Below are 18,867 nucleotides of genomic sequence, written 5' to 3' on the forward strand. Positions count from 1 at the left end.
CACAGATCCCAGCTTTTATGGACAGGCCATAAAAAAATAAGATGTCTCCAAGGCTTTTATATAAAGATGGTCACAGCTCATTGAAGATGGAACGTATTCTGCAGAAGCTCTGGGGGCCCAGAGTGAACTTAGAATGTAGTATAATCCCTTATTTCAGATGCTTCTGTGGCCTGTGAATGTTCACATTGTAATTAAAGAGCCAAATGAGAGGAAAGCAGTCCGAATGCTGGTGCTGGGGAGGGGTGTGTGTGAGATTGGAGGTTAACTTTTTTTCTATAGTTTTTATGGTTTCATGGTGAGTCTGCATTTTCATATAGTTACTAGAGAAATTGCTTTTAATTTTTTGTCATTCTGCTTACTTTTCTAATTCTGGGGTCAAGCTTTTCTGTGTTGCTGCCTTTTTCAAGACAAAAGTGATCAACTTGGAGCTGTCAGCCAGGTGGCAGCAGTGTAAATACCACCACTGTGTGATGGGGAAACTTTCCATTTTAGAAAATCATTATTACTGTCCATTAGACTTTTTCCTTCCTTTTGTGACAGTGCTAGTCCACCGGAAATTGACACCTTTGAGCATATACAGGTTGAGCATATTCAGTGTTCAGTTTCACTGAACCGTTGTGTAAACAGGTGTTTCAGAGCACATTGGGTTTTTGCTGCATGAAGGTAGACTCTAGACGGAAGAGCACTTTTACTTACATGTGTTAGCAGGTGTAATTGTCAATGGGGGTGACAGTCCCCAGTTTGTCACCTGGATAGAGTCCTCATCTCAAGGTTACAAGTAACTTAGCTGCTAGCATTCCAGCCCTCTCGCTCAGTTACACTGTTGCTGCTGGCCTTGTGCATGACTTGTATTTGCTGTTCCCTAACTGCTGCCCTACGCCCCCAATGGTACTTCATTGCCACTCTAATGACAGCCAGGAAGACAGGCTCACCTGAATCCTCTGTGACTGAATGGATTTTTCATTGTTTTTCTTAAATGCCTACGCTTCAGAGGCTATCAACTGCTTAAATGCAGCCATCGACATTTACACAGACATGGTAAGACATTGCCTTGCTTGATGGCTGTGGGGTGGAGGCCCTGAGATGGCTTAGAGTTGTATTTTTGTTCTGTTCCCAAGCTGATTGGCATTCAGATAGGTGAAGCTGGTGTGTGACTCTGGTCTTTTGCCCCCAGGGAAGGTTTACAATCGCAGCCAAGCACCACATCACCATCGCTGAGATCTATGAGACTGAGCTGGTGGACATTGAGAAGGTAAGCACTGGACATAGCTCCCCATGACCTCTGTATGAAGTGGGTGGACAGGAAGCCCAGGAACTGCCCCTCTGCCCCACTGGCTGGCATGGCAGAGTGGTCACACAGGGCTGAGTGGGGCGACTGTTTTCCTGAGTGGAACAGAGCCTAATGGACCCTTCCCCTCACCTCGAGCCTGCATGCTGCAGTTCACCAAGGGGTCCCTGTCAATAGCAAGTATGTCTTTGGGTTCCCACTTCTAGAGGGGCAGCAGGGTCCTTGCTTGTGCATGGTTGCCACGCCCATGAGCTTAGCTGTGCTCCTCCTGCCTCCCCTGCACCTTGTGCACCCAGGGCCTCTTGCTTCTCTCATTCTCCTTACCACGTGCCAGGTGAACTCCTGCCAGGACCTTTGTGTTGGCCATTCCCTCTGCCTGCAGAACTCTTCTTCAGATGTCTGTGTGGCAACTCTTTACATCTCTCATGTCCATATGGCTGGCTTCCCCACATCCTTCAGTCTTTGCTGTTTATCACCTTTTCCATGAGGCCCATCATGGCCACTGAGTTCAGATTCTCACCTTAGCACATCAAGAATACCCTCCCCTGCCTCACTAAGCTTTTCCTCTTGCTTGGCAATACGTGCATCTCCTTGCCACGTGCATGTGACGTGCCTGCTCCTGTTCCATCCATAAGACTCTGCCCTGCTTCTCTTGTGGTCCCCATGGCATAGAGCCCTGGTAGAAGGCTCTGGGTGTGCCAGTGCTGGGTAAGCACCCGCACTATCCCTGACCCAGCAGGTGGAAGGGAACCTCTGAGCAGTACCAAGGCTGGGTGGCATGGCTGACATTCACCCTTTTGAGTTTACCACCTGCCCGTTGGCTACTGTACACATTTCTTACTTGCTACATAATGTTCATTCTTCCCCTGCTCCCATAATTGCTGTGCTTTTCAAGGAAGCTCTGAAATTCCAGTAAACTGGGGGCACGTGCACCTTGGCATATATGTGTGTTGCTCTCGAGAAGGTCCCTTGTGGGTCCTAGGGCCTATGGGATTTTCCTGTAGGGGATGAGTGCTGGGCAGGAGGGAGGCAGAGCCTGCCCTGGATCAATGGTCAGGGCTGGTTATGACATCTTTATGAGGTGAAATGAGTGGCCAAGGACAGCACTGCGCAGCGTCTTCCTGGCTTGGATTCCTGGTCTGTGGTAGTCAGAGGAGCACTGTGGGGCAGGAGCCATGGTCTTGTGGCAGTTCTGCACCTGGGCGTGGTCCCAGGTAAGCACTTCACCACATGGGTCTCCAAAAAAGTGGGGTGCATGAATGAAACCATCTGTAGCATGTTTTCTTCCTTTTTAAGAAAATGGACCTCAGCTTCTAAAATCTGGCTCCTCAGGTGTGCCTGCCATTCCAGGAACCACCAGTAGGTGGCACCTTCCTTTCCCCAGTGTGGCATCTTCTGTTAAACCGAGGCAGGGAGAATGCCCCTCACAGGCGCACAAGGTTGGCTTGTTGAGTTCCGGATGTCTGGGTTTCTGTGGTGCGGAGAAGTGCTTTTGCCTTCCCTGTGTCGGTCAGACTCAGGATTATGGTCAGTGATGTGTAAAGATTAAGTTGGAGAAATGAATCCCCCAAGGTACTTTACACATTTGCTACAAATTGAAGTCTTCCCCTTTAGTGCTCCCCGGTGGTGTTCTCTGATCACTCACAGATGTTAGCAGTTGGACAGTGAACTGTGTCGTTGCCTAAATTTGTGCTGCTGCCCTCAGTCTTGAGATGGAAACCCTGGGCAGCGTATGAATAGGTCCTCTTTGGGTATCTGTAAGAGATCAGAGGAGCTGTGGCTTGTTTCTGCTTTAGGCTCCAGAAGGACCTGATTTCAGACACTTTAGTGCAGTGGAGGGTCAGTGTATGAACCAGGTTCATGGTGGATCCAGTCCCAGGGTGTCTGTTTTAGAAGATCGGTCCCATTGAAAGCCCCCCTGAGGCTACCTCTCCTCCATTGTCTTCCTCAGTGGGCGACTTTGGGTGTGGGTGTGCCATTCCTGCTGTCACTAGCTGTTGAGATTCCGCACTTGATATGAGCGCCCTGGGATGATGCACAGCCACCCTGCGCTCTGACCCATTCTCAAGTCTAGTACCACTCACAGCTTGGGAAAACAGTGGAGTTGGATGATTGGTTTAATTAACATTATTAAAAACCAAACTGAAAGCCTGTCTTTTAGTATGATATAGGTAGCTGTAGTTTTTAGTTCTTCCAAATACAGTTTGCTGACCCTGCTCTAGACCTTAATGAATATTAAGTCACTATGTTGTCAATTTTTGGCCATCCTCCCCCAAAATAATACCCCAACAGCAGTTTTTCTTGGCTGTGCCTTGTTCATTGACACCTGGTAAGAACTGGGAAGAAGACAGCAGCCACTTCTACCCAGGCAGAGGGGATATTCTCTGATCTCTAGAAAATTTGGTCTTGCTTTTCATGTCTCATTCCATTTATTACAGTGAGAAACAGTCCTGAACACTTCAGAGAATTCAGACAGCTCAAAGAAAGTTTCTTTTTGGGGTGGGGTTGGTGGTGCTGGAGATTGAATCCAGTGCCCTGTGCCTGCCAGACATGTGCTGTGCCACTGAGCAACACCCCAGCCCCACAGACTTTCGATTAAGTATAAACTCCTCCTACGTCAGCCTCCCAGAGTGCTGGGATTACAGTCCTGTACCACCATGCTTGGCTTATTTTAAAAATCAGTATTTCATGAAGAACTTTCCATCTTGATGCTTTCTGCCCATTGTCTTTAAATCATAGCCCAGTAGTCCTGTATATTTAACCACTTAAGTTGTCTTCAGCTTTTCTCCTATTACACATAATGCCAAGAAAGTGTTTCTTTCAGAGGCATATCAAGGTAGCTAAGTGCTGAAACCACAGGCTCAAACATGCAGAAAGGTCTACTTTTGGTTTTTTTCTAGTACTGGGGATCAAGCCCAGGGTGCTGCACATGCTAGGCTGACGCCTTACCACTGAGCTGTGTCCCCAGCCCAGAGTGGCTGCTTTTTACAGAAGCATTCAAGGCTGAAATGCTGTTTGCCCTGCCACCCTCACTATGTAGCTTCAGAGGTGGCCCAGCTCCATTGTCAGCACTGTGGATACCTGCAGGAAGGTGGAGGCCTGTGGGCTCTGTGGGCCGGGTCTGCCCCCAGGGAGCTCCCCGTGCCGGTGGCATGGCCGAGGCGGAAATGGTGTTCTAACACAGTTCCCCAGCTGTTCCCTTCATTGGCTCTCATTCCTGCATCCAACTCTTAACATACTAGGGGCTGCCCCTGAGCCACGGAGGTACATGGATATCCTGTGAAGGCCGTACCTGAATCTCATTTCCACATACTGCTGGCTCCCTCTGGGGCTTAGCGAGAAGCCGTTGTGATATAAGGCAAGAGTCTGCAAACCCACCACTTGTTTCTGTAAGCCCACAAGCTAAGAATGGCTTTTACATCCTTAAATCACTAGGGAAAAGAAAGTGTTTGTGATACATAAAATAAGTCGGTTGAGACTGCACTGTGCATGAATAAAGTTTCGTGAGGATGCAGCCACAGGTACATCTTGTGCATGGTCACAGTACCATTGGAGAGCCAAGCGGTACAGTAGACACTGGTTGGTTCACAAAACCCAAAACGTCTGACTTGTTACAGAAAAGCTTCGTTGGATCCCTGGTTTAAAGTCTTGCGTGGACCTACCTCTCACCATGTGGACATAGAAGCCTTGGCTTTTTCAGTCTTATCAGGCCCTTATCCCTGAACTTGGACTTACCACCTTTCCTAACCACCTGTGAACCAGCTAATTCTTTCCTGAGGGCATGCCTTGTGACAACAGCAATGCTACTGCATGGCTTTTCCCAGCTGCCTCATGCAGTTTCCAGTTCTGGTGGACACCTGTTCTACCTCCTCATTTCACTCCACCCTTTGCCACACCAGGACAAGGACTTGAGCTTTCCAGCCTGCAGCCTGGGTTCTCTCCATGTGACTGTAGAGTGTCACACCCTTCCTCCAGATGATACTGACAGTGTTACTGAACATAGTCTGTGCTGCTAGCGTAGGTTGCAGGCATAATGTTCCCTAGGGCTCCCTGTCGCTCTAAAGTAACAATTCAGCCCAGCTACTGTTGACAGTGGCTGGTGTCCTGGGGTTGGGGTGCATTCTGCCCCTTGGGTCATTCAGGAAGCAGGCTGGCAGAGTTCTGCCATCTTCAGTCTGTGACCATAGTGTTACTCTGGATGTGGTTGCTGCTGTTCTATTTTACGGATGTAGAAAAGGCCTGGAGAAGGCACACAGTAAGGTGCATGGCCCAAGCCCTGAAGCAGCCCTAGTTTCCTTGTTCTGTTCTGTTGGAAAGAACTTGCCTACCCTTTCCTGCAGGGAAACTGGAGAGATGTGTGCTGGGTGTTTGCTCTGGAGGGAAGGGGACAGCAGCAGCAGATTATGATGGATAGCAAGCATTCTGCCACAAAGAGGCTTCTAGGTGCATTCCCTAAATAAAGCAGGCCAAGCTGTGAAAGGTTTACTGCTGAAACAGGTAGATTTATAGGAAAATAACTGTGCAACGTAGTTTTTTAAATGCCGCTCTTCACATTAATTGAGAATAAAACTTTTGTGTTTTCAGGCTATTGCACATTATGAACAGTCTGCTGATTATTACAAAGGAGAAGAATCTAACAGGCAAGTATTATTTCCTTAATATTAGACAGTGGGTTTTGTATGTGTGATAAAAGACAGGTCATTTTTATACTCCAAGGGTCTTTTGCACCAAATGAAAGTGTGCTGGGCCCTTGTGCACACATACCTCTGTGTTTCCTGTGGATGCTTATTTGTCTGCTCTGCTTGATTCCAGCTCCGCTAACAAATGTCTGCTGAAGGTAGCCGCCTATGCTGCGCAGCTGGAACAGTACCAGAAAGCCATCGAGATCTACGAGCAGGTGGGTGGCATCCAGTCTGGGTCACTCTTCTGATTAGACTTGCTCCTTAATTCTTCTTTTTGGGAAGAATGGGACATAGGGCCGGGGATTTAGCTCAGTGGTTCTGCCTCTTGCCTCACAAGCAGAAGGACCCGAGTTCAATCCCTGGTCCAAAAAAAAAAAAAAAAAAAGAATGGGACATAATTCACACATCACACAATTCATCCTTTTAGTGAGTATAGTTCAATGGTTTTGGGCACATTCACAAGTTGTGTGACCACTGGCACTACCTAATTCTAGCACATTTCCATCACCCTAGTCTCCTGGATTTCCATGTGAGTCTGTTTTATGGAATTCAGTTCTATTCTGTGTTGAGCATTCATGGTTTCCATGTCTTTCCTAAGCTCCTCTATTTTTTTTAATCTGTATCTACTTTAGATTAACTAATCATGTCTTTCATTATAGTTGTCATCTCTTTAATTATCTGTTTTGTTTTTGTCAAGGGACTTACTGATCTCTGTTGTACTTCTACTGCTACCATTTCATAAAATTCAGCTGGGTGGCTTTTGATTTCTTCCACTTTAGTGCCCCCTTGATTTGCCTTCAGTGAATTGGGGGTTATGTTGTGTGTTTTCTATTTTATTGTTGTTTATTTATTTTCTGCATTGAGGCTTGTAAATTGTTTATGGTAGGTAGCTTTATTACTAGTATCAAGACCTCTAGGAAATGACTACTTTTCAGAGATGTCTTCTAGGCGTAGATGGCTTTTGGTTTTTGAATCTGTTCCAGCATTCTGCCTCTTCGATGGGTATGATGGTGCACACCTGAAATCTCAGTACTTAGGAGGCTGAGGCAGGAGGACCGAGGCCAGCCTGAGACCCTGTCTCCAAAAAAAAAAAAAGTGTTATGATTTATGTCTAGATGTCCCCACCAAGCCGAAGTCTTGGATGGGTCTTTGCAGAGAAAGCTGAATCTAGAGTGTGTGATTACTAAACTAGTGCACTGTATGGTTTGGCACTGCCCTAATCCTGGTAGTCTGGATAAGATAAAAGGGGCAGCAAGATACTAAGTCCCTTGTTGCTTTTGCTGTCTTTTTCTGCTGTAAACTGTTGCCCCTCTGCCCTGGAGCCAGCCGATTAAGGACTGAAGCCGCTAACTCTGAGCTAAATTAACCTTTCCCCCTTTAATTTTGGGTGTCAGGTATTTTGTCTCAACAACGAGAAAAGTAACTAAGACAATGTGTATACTTTTGTGAAAAATTAAAAACCAAAAACAAACAAAAAGAGAAGTTTTATTTTTAAGAAAGAAAAAAGAATAAAAACCAAAACCAAACAAATAATAGGATTTCTGCTTTTTCATTTTCTTAGTGATGAAAATTTGCTACCTGTTTGGCCCAGCACCCAGTTCTTTGCTACTGGACTATATATAGTAATGTTTATGACACCCAGACAATCTAGGTATTGGCATACAAGGAGATCAGTTTATCACAACTTTGTCAACTTGGCTAAAGTAGTACAATCAGTAATAACAATAGCATCAAGCTCAAACTGGAAAATGACAAACTGTGATAACTATTAATTTGTCACCTTTAACTGTAGGTAAAAGATTTATAGTTATATAACAAAATCTAAGACAAATCAGAAAACTATATACAGTAAATATATACTCAGTAAAGCGATTTTACCCTAAGGTGAGAAAATTTTAAAAAGAGGAAAAAAATAGAGAAATAAGAGAAAGAGATTAGAAGCAAGGCTGAAGGACAAAGGTAGATTACCCATCTCAGGAAACTGGTAAGGAACAAACAAAAATAAGAACAAAACAAAACAAAAAAACCTGAAAACAGTGTTCACAGTCACAACAAAAACAAACAATAGAAATGAACCACAACACCCCCCAAAAAGCCCAAAGTGATGAGAAAAGAAGGAATTTCTCTGTGATTTCAAATCTGTGGTTGTCTTCTGGGGTCTACAGTTTTGTGATAGTGACCAATTCAGGGCATGACTCTGCTGTCACTGGTAGACAGATCCATGCTGTATACTCCCAGCAAGCCTGCAGTAGGAATAGGGCTGGGTGCCAGTTCTGGGACTTTCAAATCTACAGAAGTTCAGGCTGATCCTGGCCTCTGGTTGTGGGGTTGGGGCCTAAGTTGTTTAGCTTATAACCTTCTGGGTGTCTCGCTGGCCTGACCACAGTTCCCTGACCCTGCACGTCTCCTGTGGTTGTCTCTCACTCAGTCACTATGGGGTTTTAATACTGGGAGCCCCAGGATGAAGCCAACCCACAGCTGCTCTGAATCCTGGGTTAACTTGGCCCCTCTCTAAAATGGCATCTGGCCAAGCCAGGGGACCTGGCAGTTGCTTGGACTGGAATCATTTACCAGCTGTTGTAGCGCACAGCATCCACTGCTCTGTTCCATTGGCACATTTCTCCCTGGAGGCCTCTGGAGTCACCTGCTTTCACTGTGTCTCTGTAGATTCCATCTGCCTCTCACACCATGTGCCAGGAGCTCTCCACCATTTTCCCGGAAGTCCTTTAGGTGTAACTTAATTCTTGCACATGAGGAAATCAGGTGGAGACAGCTCCGCTTGTTGATCAGACTCTTTTTGTTATCGTGTGGTTCTGGGACTCTCATTGAAAACTTTCACTACCACCCAAGGCTTTATTTCTGGGCTCTGAATCTAATTGGTCAGTTTGTCCATATTTTGACCATATTACTTTATTTTGATTACTGTACCTTTCCAGGAAGTTTTGAAACCAGAAACTGTCCTACAATTTTTTCTTTCTTTCTCAAGATTGTTTTGACTATTCTGGATCCCTTGCATTTTCATATAAATTTTAGGATAAGCTTTTTAACCTCTGTATTTTCATAGGGATTGTGTCACACGTGAAGATCAATTTAAAGAATGCATTAGTCAGTGTTTTCCAGACTTACTACCAGTAGGAGATGTGCAAGTACCTGCATGTGTGTTGTGTATGCGTATGCGTGTGTGTATATATGTCTGTGTCCGTGCACGTGTGTCTGTATAGAGGGAAAAGGAGAGAAGAGAAATGATGTTAAGGAACAGGCTCACTAGATGGAAGACTCAGAAGTCCTAGGGTCAGCAGGTGACAAGCTGAAGACCCGGGTGAGCAGAGGGGTAGCTCTGGTCTAGGTCTGAGCCCTAGGCAGACAGTGTAGCAGCTCTGAGAGTGAGTCCTCCTCCACGCATTAGCGCTTGGTTCTGTCAGGGCTTCGGTAGGTGGGACAGCCCCACTCACAGTGAGGCCCATCTGCTGTACTCATCCTGCTGCTCCAGATCTTCACGTGACACAGATACATCCAGGTTGGGTTTAGCCAGCATCTAGGCAGAGAGGATTGCCATTTTAACAATATTAGGTCTGTCTGCCCATATAGGATGCCTTGCCATTTATTTAGATCTTTAATTTTGCTCAACAATGTTTTGTATTTATCAGTGTGTAAGCTTTGTAATTCTTTGGTTAAATATATTTCTGAGTATTTTACTCTTGATCCTCTTGGAGATGGAATAGTTTTCTTATTTTCCTTTTCAGATTGTATAGAAATACAGTTGGTTTTTGCAAATCAATTTCATATCCTGCAATCTTCCTGAATTTGTGTATTAGCTCTAACCGATTTTTTTGTGTGTGAATTTTTCAGGATTTTTTTTGTATGTAGGATCATATCATCTGCAAATAGCTATGTTTTACCTTTTCCTCTCCAGTCTGAATCCCTTTTGTTTCATTTTCTTGTCCAATGTCCTCACTGGAACTTCTGGCACAATACTTAACAGAAATGCAGGAGCAGATACTCTTCTCTTGTTACTGATCCTAGAGTTTTCAGTTCTTCACCATTACATATGATGTTAGTGGTGCCTCTCCACCTCAGTGCTTGTGATTGCTCCCAGAGCCTTTGCATTGAGCTGTGCCCTCAGCCTTTTATTTTTTACTTTGAGACAGAGTCTCAATAAATTATTAAGTTGCCCAAGCTGGGGTTGAACTTGTGATCCTCCTGCCTTAGCTTCCCATACAGTGCTGGGATTACAGGGATGCACTACCATGCTTGGCTTAGCTGTGGATTTTTTGTAAATGGTTTTCATCAATTTGAGGAAGCTCCTTTCTTTTCCTAGTCAATGTTTTATTACTAAAGGATTTGGATTTTGTTAAAAGCATTTATACATCCACTGAGGTGAGCATCCATCCTTTGTTCTTTATTCTATTAATATGGGGTATTACATTAATTTTCATGTGTTGAACCAAACTTAGGCTCCTGGAATAATTCCTGTGGTCACTGCAAAATTTCAGTGTCCCCTAGAATACCCTTGAGGCCACTGCACAGTTCCAGTGTCCTGTCCCCCAAAATACCCTCAAGTATAGTTATTTATTGGAGGGACTCAGCTCACTGAAAGCTCTTCTGGTCACAGGGAAGGTTCATCCTACCAGAGAGCTGGGGGTTGGGTCAATGGAAGAAAGCCTGGAGGTGCACTCTGGGTAGGCTCTGGGTATGCACCATTATCCACTCCCGGGGGTTGGGCACACAGTGTGATATGTGAGAGCACATGGAGGGGACACCCCTCACCCTGCTGCCCTGAGTTTTTACTGGGGCTCAGCCACATGAGCCTAGTTGGCCACCTTGTGGCTGGCCTGATTCTCTGCCCTGACCTAGGCTGAGCTGCACCACATTCCCCAGGGCCCAGGTACACAGTGCATTCTGTGAGGCCAGGCAGCTCAAGGACTTGGAGATGACTTCCAGCAACCATGGGCAAGGCCATTCCTTTGCTGGGCAGGACGATGCTTCACTGTGTGTACTTCATGATGCACAACCTTTCACAAGTTGCCAGAACAGGTTTGCTGATGTTTATTGAGGATTTTATGAGGATATTCACAAGGAATGTTGATCTTTAGTTCTCTCTCTCTCTCTGTATGTGTGTGTGTGTGTGTGTGTGTGTGTGTGTGTGTGTGTGTGTGTGTGATGTTTTGACTGGTTTTGGAATCTAGGTAATTCTGGCCTCAGAATGAAAAGAGTTTGTAAAGGATTGATGTTAATTCTTTAATAGTTCGGTAGAAGTCAGTGATTTTCTCTGTTTTTTTTTTTTTCATTTTTATTGATTTCTGTCTTCATTTTCCTGTCTGGTTTCTTTGGCTTTATTTTGCTCTTTTTGTTCTGGGCATTTGAGATGGAAGCTTGTTTAGCTTTCTGAGTTTCCTCATTATTGTATATGCATCTTTAGTGATTTCAGTTACCTTTTCATGTTCATTCTGGGTCGATCTTCTTTTCCTTCTGTATGAAGGATATTTAGTGTCGCTCTTTCCATGCTAGGTGGGTGTTGTTTTTCTCAGGCCATGGTCAGATTCTTTTGCTTGTCTTCAAGTTTTAGGAGTTTAATTATAATGTGGCTTGCAGTAGATATCTTTGGTTTTGTCCTACTTGAGTTTTGCTAAACTTGAATCTATAAGTCATCATCATCATTACTTGTTTGTGTACATTTGAACACTTTTCTCTCTGTTTGCCCTCCAGGACTCAGACAGGTTGTTAGGCTGGGTGTATCCTGTGTGTTCATTCTCTGTGAAGTCTGCCTTGAGTTCCACATTTGCATAACTTCTGCTGTGTCACCTGTTCACTGATCTCTGTGCTTTTATGCTCATATTGAGCTGACTGTTCTGAAGTTTCCATTTGTTTTTTTCTCCTTTTTTCCTATGATTAATTTTTGTTGATTCCTTTTCCCCATTCGCTCCCAGCATTTTGTAACTGCTTGTTGCACTTTTGTGAAGGCTTCTCTGAAGTCCTTCTGACTGATTTCCAGCGATTCTGTTGTGTGGCAGCTGTTGTGCATTCAGCTTCGGCTCTGCCTGCGCGTGGCACAGTGAGTGACTTTCAGTCAGGAGCACAGCATCTATGTGTTGTGAGGAACCGAGCCTTTCTTCAGCCTCCCCTTTTCCTATGCCCATGGTGGCAGGTTCCCCAGAGGCCTCTGAATACCTGGGCAGAGGGTACCTCCCCTCCCAGCCATCTCCACTGCTGACCCTGTGCATGGTAATGGGGAAGGCTTTGCCCTCCTCGAGCCCCCCTTAGCCCACCTCCAGCTGGTGGTGGAGGTGTTTTGGCCCTGCAGGGGAGGTGGCCCCCAGGTTCCCCAAGAAGCCCCCACAGCCTCTGTGACTATGTCCTCTGCCCTCTCAAACACTGTATGTACTTTCTTGTTCTAATAAAATCCTCTACTTCATGCTTTTGCATTGGAAGAATGGGTTCTGTAGCTAAACTTCATGAAGTTCATAAGTATTTTCTGAAGGGCAGCAGGTGAATATACAGAGTAGCTTTGTTGCTGTCAGATGGCAGGGCTTTGCTTTAACTCCACCTTCTGTTCCAGGTTGGGGCGAATACCATGGACAACCCCCTGCTGAAGTACAGCGCCAAGGACTACTTCTTCAAGGCAGCGCTCTGCCACTTCATCGTGGATGAGCTGAACGCCAAGGTAAGATCGCCCAAAGCTCATCCCAGCATCTTTTGGGGGGTGTTTAGCCAGACTGAACTGGGGAAGTTCGAAAGAGGAATTCATTGATGTTGATCCACGGCCAGACTAGGAAGGTTGTTCTCTTCAAGTTCTCCTTCAGCCCTTTTGCTCAATAGAAATTAAGAAGGAAACAATAAAGTGGAATAATTTAGGAGTGGAGTTGGCTGAGGATGGGGAGAAGCTGGAAAGCAAGATGGAAGCTGAGGGTGAAGGCAAGGACTTGGCACCAAGTGGCTATAGGGATTGCGAAAGGAAGAGCTCCCGGGTGTCTGGCCTGTGGCTTGCTTGGTGTTGGGATGGAGTTAAGGAAGAGCCTCTCCACCTAGCGGATGTGGCTCTGAAATGAGGAAGTGACACATTAGTTAGTAGGGAATCTGAAGCTTCCTTCCTAGTCCAGTAAGTCTAAAGTTGACGAGTGCTTTCTTTCCCTCAGCTTGCTCTCGAGAAATACGAGGAGATGTTTCCAGCATTTACTGATTCAAGAGAATGTAAATTATTGAAAGTGAGTAATTTCTAACTTTAAAGAAAAAGCCCTTGTTCTCAGATGATGACACCTCAGTGGGTCCCCATATGAGGTGACATTTTCATCTATCAGACATTCTCCTGCTATTCCCCAAGGTGTGCCGCTGTTGGGGTGAGGATGAGAGCCTCGTGGGTCTCACCAAAGCCAGGTCCTGGGCGGGGCGAATATTGCCCCAGTGCCCTGAGATTCTGGCAGCCTCCGTTATTGCAGTACCAAGGCTGGGTCTGTTTAAAGCATCCATTTAGAAATGGAACTTTCAGGGCTCAACCAATTAATTGTTTTTTATTTTTTTTCAATGCTACCAGAAACTTCTAGAAGCTCATGAAGAACAGAACAGTGAAGCTTACACTGAAGCAGTAAGTTAGACCCCTTAGGATACAGTGCGTTTTTGAAGGTTTATGTTATAGAAACTTCTTCTCCTTGCTGTTGTGTAAATTCTGAATGTTTATTTGAAATAATTTCAGAAGTATTTTCCAAAGGTCATGTTTCATTTTCCCCAGAAATTAGGCCAGTGATAGTGAACCTTTTAGAGCTTTCAGTGATAACAAACAGCCCACTGCAGCACACGTGCTGTAGGTTCACCACCACTGGATTAGGCTGTTCCATTCACCAGTAACTATGATGAAATTCCAGTTGTATTCAGCTCTGTTTCTTGACTTATGCTCAAAACTAATTTAGCTGTGAGGCTCTGTGGAGGGAAGACAACATTTGCGGCTGTGATTTGCTATTTCAGTCCTTTCTTTTGAAAATGATCTGATTCATAAATAAGTGTATGGTAAACTTAGTTTAAATATAAAGTATAAAAACTAAGCTCACTATATTTGTTGCATAAAATCGGTTTATTTTTTCTTGTCTTTTTTGGTATTTTCCCATCTTATGCTTAGAATCAAGTAGATTTCTCAGTCTCCTCTTTTATGCTCGTTGTAAGCTAGGCTTGATGGTGCATGCCTGTAATCCCAGCACTGTTGAGGTTGAGGCAAGCAGATTGCTAGAAGTTTGAGGCCAGCTTGGGGTTTATAGTGAGTTCGAGGCCAGCCTAAACCACATAGTGAGACCCTGTCTCAAAAAACAAACAAAAATATGTTCATCAGGACCCTTAAGGAGGGTTGGAAAGGAATATTTTCCTATTTAGCTTTTTCCCCAAACCACTTTCAGCCTGTTGTAACAGTGTTCTTTGGCAGCACAGTGAGATGTATTGAAGGGATTCTGCTTTGGCTCCTCCCAGCTCTGCCCCATGCTGCCAGGTAAATTGATTCTCCACATCCTCCCTACTCAAGTTTCCTGTCACTTTTCCATTTCCAATTTTTGCCACATACATGTTCACATACAAAGTAGTATAAAAAATAAAAAGCACAGGGGCTGGGGATTTAGCTCAATGGTGCTGCTGCCTGCCTCCCAAGCGGAAGGTCCCGAGTTTGATTCCTGGTACCAAATAAATAAATAAATAAATAAAATAAAATAAAAAGCACAGGAGCCGGGCGTGGTGCTGCACTCCTGTAATCCCAGCACTTGGGAGGCTAAAGAAGGAGGATCACAATTCTGAGGCCAGCCTGGGCTATATAGTGAGTTCAGGGTCAGCCTGAACTACAGAGGGAAACCCTGCCTCAAAAAAACAAAAATAAATGAATAAGTAATTTTAAAATAAAATAAATAAAAGGCACAGGTACTTGTCACCAGTGCCATCAAAATAGTCATAAAATAATGAAAAGTAAACTTTTAAAAACTTTTTTGTGGTGCTGGGGGATTAACGCAGGCCTCCCCAATGAAGGAAGCTGGTAGGTTATTGCTGTAAAGTGTTTATAAACAGCATGGGTCACCGCTGTCACGTTTGAATGTGTTTCCACTGAGTAATTCCTGTTCCTCATTCCTTAAACCAGGTAAAGGAGTTTGACTCGATATCGCGCTTGGACCAGTGGCTGACCACCATGTTACTGCGTATCAAGAAATCCATCCAAGGCGATGGCGAAGGGGACGGAGACCTAAAGTGAAGCATCTCTGTCTTCATGGCATGTAGCTCACTCCTCTTTAGTTTGTGTTAGGGCCAAGTGATCTCATGGGATGCCCATTTAATGGCTTCATTCTGTTACCTGTGAGCCCAGTGACCTATGTTGTTCAGCGTGCCATGTCTGCGTCACTGTGAAGCAGCTGAATGGGAGTCTCCTGTTGCTGTTCTGTTTGTGATGACCAGAGTACATTTCATGCTAAGTCCCCAGAGCTTCCCAAGAAGTGCTTCCAATCTTACTCCTGTCCCTTGACATCCACAGGCCCCTCTTTCATGTTGTGTTTATGTTCTGTTCCTTGGACTCCAGGACTCAGTTCTGTTGCTCTAATGGATGCTTTGCAAGCTCCCGTGTGTTGGCATCTGGATGTATTCTTTCTGTGCATTCAGTTTAGGGTGGTTATTAGGATGAGTTTACGACATCATTAGAAATGGTTTCTTTTTCTCTGTGATGGTGCTAGTGACAGCTTTCTTGGCTTTTATGTTCTGTTTGCTCACATGCCCATGGCAGAAACTCAGAGCAGTGGGGTCTATTGGCATCACTTGTGTTGGGAGAAGGAGCTCTCTGGCAGGACTTGCTTCTTGTTTGGATGAAAGTCAAAATGGATTTGATGGGTTTGTACTTAAGCACACACCTCCAAGTTTCTAAAATGTGTGAAAAGCAGAACAGTTCCTTTCCCAGGAGAAAGTCTGTGCTTTATTTGGGGTGAAAGTACATTCATTGGTGTGTCTTGTTCTTCATTTCATGTTTGTACACTTAGAGACATTGAGCTGTCTTCTGTGCCATGCTCGTGCCAGTCTTGTCAGGGTTGGGTGGACTGTCCAGTCAGAGTGTGAGAATGTGTGTGATTGACTTCATCCATCTGTTGAGCCTGATGGGTTAAGGGCAGGCAGGATGGTACAGGAGGTTACAGTGTGCCTGGCCGGGCGAGACCCCACCTCCCATCTGGGCATTAGATTGTCCCCTGGCCGGTGGGCTTATTGTAAGGTCTAAGACCTATGTATCCTCTTGAGCTGAGAACATGGTTCTCGCTGGTACCATACTCAGACGTGGGCTTATTCCCTGAGTCTCCTGTGCATATTTGTGTGCTGAAATGGTTTGAGAGGCATATGTTGCCTGACAGATATTGCACCCCTTTCTGAATTGTGTTTGCTGCCCTTAGTTGCCAGATAGCAAAACCTTCTGTGTTTTGTTAGGTGGTGAGGAGTGTCTGATAAGGTTACCATTTTTAGGTGACCCTTGGCTGGGAGTGTTAGGCTTTTGCTGTGCAGAAGCAGAGCAGACCAGCAGTGAGCCAGGAGGTGGAGGACTGGAGAGCAGGTCATCAGTCTGGGGTGAGAGGGAATGCAGGGAATAAAGTGGAAAAGTACCTGCTGAGGCTGACATGGAGGTTTGCATCTGGTGGCCCAACAATGGTGGTGACGGGCAGCGTCCTGGGGTGCAAGAATCTCAGTGATGTCCATATGTCTAGTAGGGGTAAAGGAATGGTCCCTGGAGTCTCACCTGTGGGGTCCCAGGTTCTTGAATGAAAGCTGCCTGTCTATGAAGGTAGGTTTGGACTGAAGCTGAGGTGGTGCTCTTTGATGCCCAGGTAGAATCTCCTCTGAAAGGAACGGTCAGAGGAAAGCAGATTTTGCTGCCGTACCTGGTGTGTTCCATGGACAGCCATGTGCACATCTAGGAATGCCGAGGGTGGTGGCTTGAGTCCTCTGGCTCCAAGTCAGTTTCAGGATCAGCTAGCCAGAGAGCTGTGTCAGCAGCACTAGTTCAGACTTTTCTGGTGGCCTTGTAAAGTAGAACTGCATGCTGTCCTCTGGGGCACTGTGTTTAGGTTTCAGCATGATCTCACAGGCCCATCCAAAGAAGGTGTGGTTTTTAAAACTGTAGCATTTGTACTATTTTGGCATGTCAGTCAGAGTGGCTTGTTTCTATTAAAATAAATGCTAGGACCAGTGCCTGGGGTAAGAAATAAGTTTTGTTTCTGATACTTCACATGAAAAGAATAAACATAATTACAGGGGCAAGAACAGACCTGCCAGAATCAGTAAAACGAGAATGAGAAAGGAGCCCAGACAATCATGTGTAAACTTGCCTCTCCAAATGTCCCATGGATACAGGACAATGCCATGTCTCAGGATGCCCAGGAGTTAGCTTTAGGAGTTTCAGAATGCTGCCTATAAACAGAATATAATGATCATTTATGTTACAGTTCCTACCCTTTTCCAGATCTGGGGTCAGTTCATAGTTGAAGTCAGTTCATATTTCATACAGGAAAGTTTTGCTTTTTGTGGCAACAATTTTATAGCTTGTGTGAATTCCTTTTTTATTTAATGATCTGAAAACAGTATTTTTGCACACTTGTGACCCTGTGTGGTGGCATCACTGTAACTGTAGTACATGCACCAGCCCTCATGCAGTCATTGTTCCTCTGATGTTGTGCATTCCCAACATTTAAATGCAGACCTTAAAGACTTCCATTGGAGGTTCTGCAGCACCGCATGACCATGCCCTGCCCGCTGCAGTGTGAGCTATGACCGTAGCAGGCTCCTGCTTGTGAGGTCCTGAGTTGCCTTCTGCAGGGAGCTACAGTATTGAAAAACAACCATGTAACGATAAACCTACCTTAGCAAAAAGAATGCATTTGTTTTATGTGAACCTGTACAGTAAATAAAATGTAAATTATGAATATCATCTTGACGAGTCTTTCCTAGCTACATTGACGTGGTTCAGAAGTAGCTTCCTTTCCTGAAAACTGCCTCTCATTCATATTTTGTAGGCCCTTTGAGCCTCAGGCAGCCAGGCCAAGGGTGTACAAGGAAACCTCGGAGCTCAGCTGCTACAGGCCACTAAGTGTGCATGGCAGCTGCTGACCTCACGCTCTCGCTCCTTCCCCAAGTTCTGTGGGCTCCACAGTCACTTGCAAGGGAAGCGAAGAGTGGTGCTGGAAGACCTTTGAGCTGTGTGGAGGCAAGGACCCTGGAAGCCTGGCGCTGTCCCCAGGCATAGGAGATGGCTGTGTGGGGCAGTGGCAGCAGCTTGTCCTATCATGCTGTCACAGAGCCTTGACTGCTTACAGCAACTTTAAGTAAATCAAAGCAGGTTTACGGAATGCATGGTAGAATAGGCCATCCAAGACCAGGAGATCTGAGAAATTGTTGGGCACAGAAAGCCCAGTGTTTCTTCTCAGAGTCAGTTTCCTAACAGGAAGAAACCAAGGCCTGGCTGTGCTGCCTTGGGAAGAGGCTGTAGACTGCCAGAGGACAGCTGGGGCCAGCCGGGGACTTGCTGTGTGACCTGCTGGCCTGGTTGTGGCCCGTCAGCTCTGTCTGTGCTGTCCAGTTGCCTGTACACAAGGCCTTGGCATGAGCACCCTCCCCAAGCTGATATGTTGCTACTTCTGGTACAAGCAGGTTGAGTTGGCTTAGTGCACAAGCACCCATTTTGTTTCCAGAAATTCCAAAGTCCTTAATGTGCAAAGGTGTAACTGTGCAGATTAAAGCCAACTCACACCATACAGGCAAATTTGCCCAGATAATTACCACCGACAGCAGTCTCATGAGGTCTTCTCTACTTCCTGACCCATTCTTTCCAGCTGTACACAAACTTGGTAAAACGAAGGGCTGCAGAGCCCTTTGAAGTTGGGGCTGAGTGTTTCACACAAAATGTTTGCAGTG

General features: G+C 45.4%; 1 protein-coding gene across 1 annotated transcript in view; it reads left to right on the top strand.

Annotated features, from left to right (window-relative positions):
• Nucleotides 1–17,879, top strand: part of Napb (NSF attachment protein beta) — a 38,452-nt gene extending 20,573 nt beyond the window's left edge. The window contains exons 4-11 of the mRNA XM_004840913.4: nt 992–1,038; nt 1,175–1,252; nt 5,873–5,928; nt 6,101–6,185; nt 12,527–12,631; nt 13,104–13,172; nt 13,499–13,549; nt 15,071–17,879. Of these exons, the coding sequence (XP_004840970.1) occupies nt 992–1,038; nt 1,175–1,252; nt 5,873–5,928; nt 6,101–6,185; nt 12,527–12,631; nt 13,104–13,172; nt 13,499–13,549; nt 15,071–15,181 (602 nt within the window). The 3' untranslated portion in view covers nt 15,182–17,879. The remainder of the gene's footprint in view (nt 1–991; nt 1,039–1,174; nt 1,253–5,872; nt 5,929–6,100; nt 6,186–12,526; nt 12,632–13,103; nt 13,173–13,498; nt 13,550–15,070) is intronic.
• The last annotated feature ends 988 nt before the right edge of the window (nt 17,880–18,867 follow it).

Source organism: Heterocephalus glaber, unplaced genomic scaffold (assembly GCF_053883595.1).
Source record: "Heterocephalus glaber isolate CG9 unplaced genomic scaffold, H.glaber_assembly_v1.0 deba00001532, whole genome shotgun sequence".
In the NCBI taxonomy this organism is placed as follows: Eukaryota; Metazoa; Chordata; class Mammalia; order Rodentia; family Bathyergidae; genus Heterocephalus; species Heterocephalus glaber.